This window comes from Trachinotus anak, unplaced genomic scaffold (genome assembly GCF_046630095.1).
Source record: "Trachinotus anak isolate AG129_WGS33_773 ecotype Australia unplaced genomic scaffold, CSIRO_AGI_Tana_v1 ptg000011l, whole genome shotgun sequence".
NCBI classification, from domain to species: Eukaryota; Metazoa; Chordata; class Actinopteri; order Carangiformes; family Carangidae; genus Trachinotus; species Trachinotus anak.
In genome coordinates, this window is record NW_027273862.1 from 15,560,776 (window position 1) to 15,568,980 (window position 8,205).

Below are 8,205 nucleotides of genomic sequence, written 5' to 3' on the forward strand. Positions count from 1 at the left end.
ACATGAGATATATGTTTACTGGACCGTGTGGTGAAAACATATTCCACACAAAACCATGGACCAAGTTCAAATAAAACCAGGACGGATGTGGTTGCTCAGCAAATGACCCACCTCCACGGATCACCGTTTTCTCACCAGCTGTCAGTAACTTCTCAACTAAATATTTGCTAATTCAACACTAACTTTTCCTGAGCAGTTGTCAGCTGGGATGCTGCCAAGTCCAACAAATCAAGGCAGATGTCAATGATGATATTGATGTGGGAGGTTCACTCCTTTCCTATTTTATTTCGACATATACAGTATAGATTTGATTTAAGTGCTTTGCTGCTGATGCCACCCATCACTGCTTAAAGGAGCTGGATTTATATCCACTTTAGATGGGCCGACATAACTCTCAGAAAACTCGGAGAAAAGGAAACATCTCTGAGATCCGTTGTTCGGCTTTAATGTGCTTCAGTCTTCAGTCGTTAGTTTCTGTTTCCACCATTGTGGCTCATTCTAGGGTAGCTGCTTCTTTGTCTTTTTGAGTAGCACGCTGCGTTTGTGAGTGTTTGTTACAAGTTGAATGCTGTCCTGTCTTGCAGATGTTGATCGCCATCTGCTACTCGGCCTATATTGGGTTCACTATATTAACTGTGACCAGTTCATATTTGAGCAGGGATTGATTATAGTGTAGATGACTCATCCAGTGGTCTGTGGTCTAATGATGAAAATATTTGTAAATGAAAAAGAGAACCTACAAGCAGCCAGTGAAAGTTATTTTTTGCCCCTTGCTAAGCTAACTAATTAGTTATCTTAAAAACAATTTTAACTTGCAGGTCAGCAGGCAAGTGGCAGGTGAAGGGGAAGGTGAAGGTGAAATTAAAAGTATCACAATTGACACAGACAGAGTGTAGCTCAATTTCAATCAGTCAGATTTAAACCTGTCACTAAAATCATACACCCAAGATACAATAAATTATTCAAGGAACATTCATCATGGGTCCAAGTTTCTGCACTGGCTAATCAATCACTAATTCAATACCTCCTTTGTTTTTCTGTATGTCTCTTCCTCCCTCGCTCTCATCCTAGGCATTGTAGCAGAGCAGTTTCTGAGCAGCACAGCCACTCAGCTGACATACCACGGCTTATGTGAGCTCACATCCACTGTACAGGAGGGAGAGCTGTGTGTCTTTTTCAGGAATAACCACTTCAGCACTATGATCAAATACAAGGTAACCACACTAAAAAGTACTGACAACACTTTCACCATAACTGCTTGCATTGTTTGCATTAGTTAGATTGGGATTCATGTAGGGAGCTTTCAATAGAATTTTCTACAACTTCAATAGATCAGGAGAACATGGTATCATCTGTTCTTCCGCTCAGTTACGAGGTCCAGTTATTGTTTTTTGAGTAAGATATATTACCACCAGGTAAAACTAGATTTCTGCTTCTCTCTGGATCTTCATACAGATATCGGCAGAACTACCTTTGCGATCTTAAACAGACAGCTCTATGTTTTGTCTGTAAGCTAAACAGAATAAAGGCGCTTTAATTAAATGCGTGTCTGTGGGCTATTCAGTAAGAAATAGTTCAATTTTTGATAAATAGTTCATTTTCACAGAAAAGCCTTAGAGTAATGTTTAATTTAACATTTCGATCGAGTGATTATTTGAAGAAGATTCAGAAAAAGAAGTTTCTAGTTTAAGTGTTACCATCCACCTGTCAGAAAGTTTGGAAGCCCCTCATCTCTCTGTTTCTCTTCCTATTCTGCTAAAACTCCTTAGTACTTTCCACTAGTGCTCACTACGTAGACCCTACTGTAACACATTCGTCCAAACTAGTGACAGACATGTATTTATGTGTAACAGATATACAATATTAGATCAATCACTGTGACCCTCTAAGAGGTCCCATTCAGTGCACACATGCCTGCATCCCATCTGCAACAGCCCCGTGCCCACAGCAGCCTCGCCATATCATTGTAGCAGGGACAGACCTTTCCTGTTGTCTACAGGAGGAGAAGTGAAGTCTGCGTACTCTCATTCTGAATAGCCCAGTGTTGATGCCAATGTAAGCAAAGCTGTCTGTGTCATCTATAACGTTAGACAGAGCATCATCACAGCCTCTTGTAATCATTCAGCCGCAGACTTTTGCACCAACACATACATATAGTCACACATGATAAACGCCCATATGCAGGTTGTTTGGGTGTGTGCTAACAGTAGAAACTGTGACATCATGTGTGTGTGTGTGTATTGTGTAACACTGATAAGATATGTGTGTGTGGTTATTTCCTAGGGCCAGCTGTACCTCCTGGTTACAGACCAAGGTTTCCTGACGGAGGAGAAGGTCGTCTGGGAGAGTCTGCACAACGTTGACGGAGATGGCAACTTCTGTGACTCAGAGTTCCGGTTGCGGCCTCCTTCTGATCCAGAGACTGTGTACCGCGGCCAACAGGATCAGATAGACCAGGTCTGAGCACTGATGCAGGCAAGACTAGCAGAACCAGCATTTATCTACCATCACATCTTGATGTGCTTAACCACGATGTGCTTTCCACACCATCAGTGTACCAAAAAATTGAACTGTGCCCCATCCTGGGCTATAAAAGTGTGAGGGAAAGTTCCTAAATAATAGATGTGTTATGGCTCCCCACACAATCTTTTAGATGCACACACATCAGATGGCAGGCTGAATTTCACATCGCAGGGTTGCATGGTGCCCCCCTCCATTCTCATCCGTGGCTCGTTGTACAACACTAATTCCACACTGGCCCTTAAGCAATGTATTGGGTTTATGTCCCCCTATGCATTTTACTGTAATTCACAGCTGTTTGCTCATTGTTTGGCCAGAGTGGGCCAAACACAGAGCTCGCTGACAAATTGTCTGCCTTGTTCCCACACACACAGACTAGACCTGAACACGGGGGCTTTTACTTTTTATTGCTCACTCAGGCCCAACCCTCCTTATCTACAAGATAGGCTTGGTGAGAAAAATCTATTCAGGCAATTTATGCACTCATAATCAATACAGTTAGATTGGAGAAAACTTGTAATTCCCAGTGGGGAAATTGGGTCTTCACATTGACAAAGGACATAACATTGAGAAGAATAGAACATACTGAATATAATATGGATACATAATATATAATGGATAACTTATGATACAACAAATGAAAAGTGCTGAGTTAATAAGCAAGGAACTGGTTGTGGATTGTGGACTGGTCTATAACTTGTTGGCTGAAGAGCAACAACGCTCAGCTGTTGCATAATAAGAACACAGTTTATATACATAAGCATCACAATGGCAACATTGCTCATAAATCATGTGTCTCTCTCTTTGTGCATGTTCATGTGTGTTATCAGGACTATCTGATGGCGCTATCGCTCCAGCAGGAGCAGCAAAGCCAGGACTTACAGTGGGAGCAACTCCCCGAGGGGATCAGTGACCTAGAGCTGGCAAAAAAGCTTCAGGAGGAGGAGGACCGACGAGCCTCCCAGTACTACCAGGAGCAAGAGCAGGAGCAGGCGGCGGCAGTGGCAGCAGCAGCACAGGCACAGGTGGGGAGGGAGAGATCGAAGGGGATAGAAGCAGGTGGGAGAGGGAGGAGAAGCAGGACTTTGAACAAATGTTGGGCATTTAATGTGGCATAGTGGGAAGATGTTACCCTCTGGAAACAGATTGATGTCTGCATTAGAGAGTTTGAACTTTAAAGGAGGAATTGAAGATGAAAAGGGACAGAGGTATTCTTTTTTCTTGTAACGTTGCCACCCTTTACCATGAGGTCAGGACACAAGCTTTGTCTGTAGAGCAGTGTTGGTGCCTAGGACGGTCATTACACCTAATCGTTGCAGCGGCAAGAAAAAGAGTCCAGTCCAATGAACCCTTTGCAGTGATCTGCTTTTCTGCATTAATTGGTCATAAAATGTGATCGGATCATCACAAGTATAAACAGAGACAATGTGCTAAAGCTAATAATAGGCAATCATAATGTTTCATGTCTTTACTGAACACACCCTTTAAACACAGTGCTGCAGCTCTCTTGACATTGATCCAAAATTAACACCTTTGAGATAAATTTGGGAATTCATTTTCCCCTCAATGATGTCTCGGCCCAGAGGCATCAAAGCAGCCTCGCTGTGTTTTCATGGTGGCATGCAGTAGTGTATGGTGTTAAAAGGGTTTACACCATATGTAGAGCTGCATGTTCTTCCAGAACAATTCAACCTTTTTTTTCTTCAGTCCACAAAACATTCTCCCAGCAGCGCTGTGGAGTATCAAGCTGCTGTTTGGCAGCGGACAACAGCGGCTTCCTCCGTGGTGTCCATGGCAGGACAACCATGCACCGTGATTTGCGTATGGTAGACACATGAACAGAGATGTTAACCAGCTGTAATGATTCCCTATAAGTCTTTAGCCCTCTTATCTCAGGGTGTCTGTGTTGTGCTTTTGGAGTCATCTTAGCAGGATGCCCACTTCTAGGGAGAGTAGTCACAGAACTAAATCATCTTCACTTATAGACAGTTTGTCTGACTGTGGACTGATGAACATCTAAACTCTCTGAGATGACTTTATAACCCTTTCAGCTTTATGCAAACCAACAATTCCAATCTGGATTCGACACCAGATTTGATACTTCCTGACTCCGGTTAGCTTTTGCTGATGTCATGAGCTGAGGGGTTCACATGCTTTTTCCAGCCCTAGACTTAAAATGTTTGAATGATGTTTTCAACATGGACAAGAACAATACAATGATTAGTATTTCATTAGTTAAATTAGACTGAGTTTGTTGTGACCACATTTAAGACATAGTTTTACATAAATGCAGATAATTCCAAAGGGTTCACATACTTTTTCTAACCCCTCTATGTGAGATACACAGAATACTGATTAGACGATATCTATAAATGACATAATCAGAACCGATGTGGCATTGCACTTTTTTTTTAAGCTTGTCTGGGGTTTTTTGTTTCATTTTGTTTAGTTTTGCCATATTTTCAACCCAGACATATTTTTTTTCCAGATCAATAAGTAGGTTTGCTTTTAATATACACATCTGTATAATTATATTTCTTTTTCCCCTTTGGTCGTCTGTCCCGTTTGAGCAGCAGGGCCAGCAGGAACCTGCCGAGGGAGATGAGGCGGACAGAGGAGGTGCAGGAGCAGGTGGAGCAGCAGCTGGAGCTGTGACAGCAGCAGCAGCCGGAGCCACACCCAGCCCGGGAAAACAGTCCACTAGTGGGGAGCGCAAAGCCAAGAAAGAATCAAAGGATAAAGACAAATGTGTTATTTTGTAACATACAGCGTGTCTGTGTGAGTGTGCGTGTGAGTGTTTTGTGCATTTGCTTATCTGTGAGCACGGGGACAGCATTTGTTTCTCCATGGACTGGACACACAACGCGGAGCCCCCACTTGATGACAAACAAGGGAAGGAAACGATTGAGGGGAGACGCAACAAGACTAACAGAGGATCTGCTGTTCCCAAACCACTGGTGCCTGCTATCCTCTAAACCTAGACATCAGAGGAAGGGACACGACAACAACAACTACCCCTTATCTTTCATAGAGTCAGCCAAACTTTGTTACAAGTTGCACAGTGCACTATATTTGTGATGTGGGGTCAAGTTTATCTGGGGTGGTATATTTTATAGCAAAAGACATAATCTGAAGAAACAAAATGTCACACTTTCACCGTGTTCATTTCCAAAAACATCATTCATTTCACTAATTTTTCATTATTGCAGCTTATAAGCTTTTTTGTACTTATCAATATTTACAAAACATATTAGACAAACCCACTTTTTTTGGTTTTAGTTGAGTTTTTTAAGTTAGCTGTCGATGCCAAGATTCACATTTTATTTATCTGTGTAACAGGTAGTGTTTGGGAGCAGTTTTATGTTTGTTTTTTTGTAAGATGAAAGGGATTTTCTCATAATATTGCCTGTTGGAAATCAATGTAACACTATTTGTGTCCCCTCTGGATCACTATGTACCTAAGGGTTGCTTCATGCCAGATAGCTGCCAGATACTGTAGCTTCATAACAATACTCATCACAGCTTGCCCTGTTCAGATTTGCCTTAAGAATGGCAGTGTTGTATTCTGCTCTGTTTGAATGTGAATGTGTGTTTGTCTTCATGTGTATGGTGTGTACAGTACACGTGTGCTATGTGGTGTAATGGCGTGCGGTATACATGTCTCATTTACTGAGCATCACTGATGTAACAAGTTTCAAATCGGAAATGGCCAAATCTTTGACGCTGGATTAGTTGAGCTACGCATTCGGGAGATTTAATGTGTTTTATGTTGTGAATCTATTTCACAAAAAACACAACTAGCTTTTGGCGGATTAGATTTGTATTAGATCGCACCCAGTTTAGAGTGTATGGCAGTTCTGAAAGGCCCTTTTCTTCCTCACAGTCTCTTCTGGCAGCTTCCTGAAGAGATGCAGTGTGTGTGTGCAGGCACTATCTCGATCTCCTCTGTTAGATTCTGGATGTAAAAGTTCCACTGCAGGCAGGTTTTGAAAAGAAATACCACAGAATTTATTAATATGTTTGTAATATTCCTCTAAACCAGGAAAGCTCAGTTAATAATTGTGCTCATGTACTTTTCTTTTTCACAAACCCAAACTCCAAATCTGTTACAACATGAATTTCAACTCCTGTCGCAATGTTGAGCTCTGTTGGGTACATATTTTCCACCTTGTTCTCTTTGGTTCTCCCCAGGTTAATCCCAGTCACCTCCTCTTGCCCCTGTGTCGAATTAAGAGAGGGCTAAATTCATCTGTTATTTGTGGAAAATAAGGCTTATTGTGAAATTTCACAAACTGAGCAGCCCTGGAGGTCTTGGATATACACTCTGAATATTGAAATTCTGTGCTATGGCTTTTTTAACTTGTGTGCATTTCACTGCAGCATTGAGCTGCAAACACATGATGTACATATTTACTTAATGCATTCTTATTATGGATTTAGCTAGTGGTTTGTGCCATTATTGTATCATGGGACTGCCTCCTGAGAAACTTTTCTATCTATACATTCCAATTGGATGCCTTGACTCAAGCCTTCTATTACAGACTGAGGGAGACAGTTGTTACAGGAGGTCTTTGCAGTGCTTGTGAAGTAGTCTCCATCATTATTTTGTTCAGTGAGAACAAATTCAATGTGAGGACAGGACGATTACATGGAGGCAGCAGGCTACCTACTGAGTGGGAACCCTTTCTTATGGGTTTTGTGTGTTGGCTGGTGTTACAGTTTGAGCTCTGTGTTTGTTCGGCCCTGACAAGGGTATGTTTTGTGTATATATATATGTGACGCCTTACAACTTTTCAGCATATTTTATAGGACAACAGGAAACAGGCGTATTACCAGAATGAGACAATCCATGCATTTTTCACACGGACATCAAAAATACTCTCAGGCCTTTTATTGAAGGGACATATCCTCGAGTGTCTTTTTCAGATGGTATGCTTTGTAATGGCACAGTTCCTCGGCCTGTAGTCACTTTCTCCATCACAACTTTAAGTATCTATTTATCTATACTCACAGCAACTCTTTTGACACTTCGAAGGACTTAACACTATATTATTTAAGACCCTCGTTGTTGAACTTCACACTAGAAAAACAATGACTTAAGCTGCTCCTCACATTAACTTAGACTATCTGATAAAAATAAAATCCCCTTCAACAGGGTTAAGGAACATTGTTAACTGTGTACACTTCTCATTGACTCCTTAGCAGTTTTTTTTCCATGCAGCTTAAATTAGTAACATGTATAATCATAAGGTGAAAGCAAGAAGGCAGAGGGGAGGCTTTGTGGCAATATTGTGCTTTTTTGTGTCTGTCTTTACCAAGTTTCACCTCATTTATGTCTCAAGTGAACATGCTGATTACACATTCCAGTGGAAGCTTAAAAAATTTAACTTTGACTTAGGGCAGTTTGAATTGATTTGGAAGATTTTATGTTGGTTGTTGTTTGCAAGAGTGAAAAGAGCGCAAGCAACACATGCCACACATCATTATTATTATTTCAGATTTCCTACTGTGCATTAGCTTGCTATCCCTAGTCATTAATACCAGAATTTGATATTTTTGTTGTAATGTGTTTGTTTCACCCTAGTTCCTATGATGAATTGATCAGAAGGATATTGTGTGTTTAGTGTCTCAAAGTGGTTTCTTGTATGCCTTGTAAAAGTGATGGTGGGGTAAATGCTGTAAAAT

At 41.3% G+C, this 8,205-nt stretch overlaps 1 protein-coding gene across 4 annotated transcripts in view; it reads left to right on the forward strand.

Annotated features, from left to right (window-relative positions):
* mindy2 (MINDY lysine 48 deubiquitinase 2) overlaps window positions 1-5,416 on the forward strand; it is a 20,081-nt gene extending 14,665 nt beyond the window's left edge. For 2 of the 4 annotated variants that reach the window (XM_071488382.1, XM_071488379.1), the window contains exons 6-9: window positions 1,072-1,214; window positions 2,284-2,457; window positions 3,351-3,545; window positions 5,094-5,416. In XM_071488382.1, the coding sequence (XP_071344483.1) occupies window positions 1,072-1,214; window positions 2,284-2,457; window positions 3,351-3,545; window positions 5,094-5,282 (701 nt within the window). In that variant the 3' untranslated portion in view covers window positions 5,283-5,416. Of the gene's footprint in view, window positions 1-1,071; window positions 1,215-2,283; window positions 2,476-3,350; window positions 3,546-5,093 lie in introns of those variants that run through there. The other 2 variants (XM_071488380.1, XM_071488381.1) reach the window with 2 other exon arrangements.
* Window positions 5,417-8,205: the final 2,789 nt, after the last annotated feature.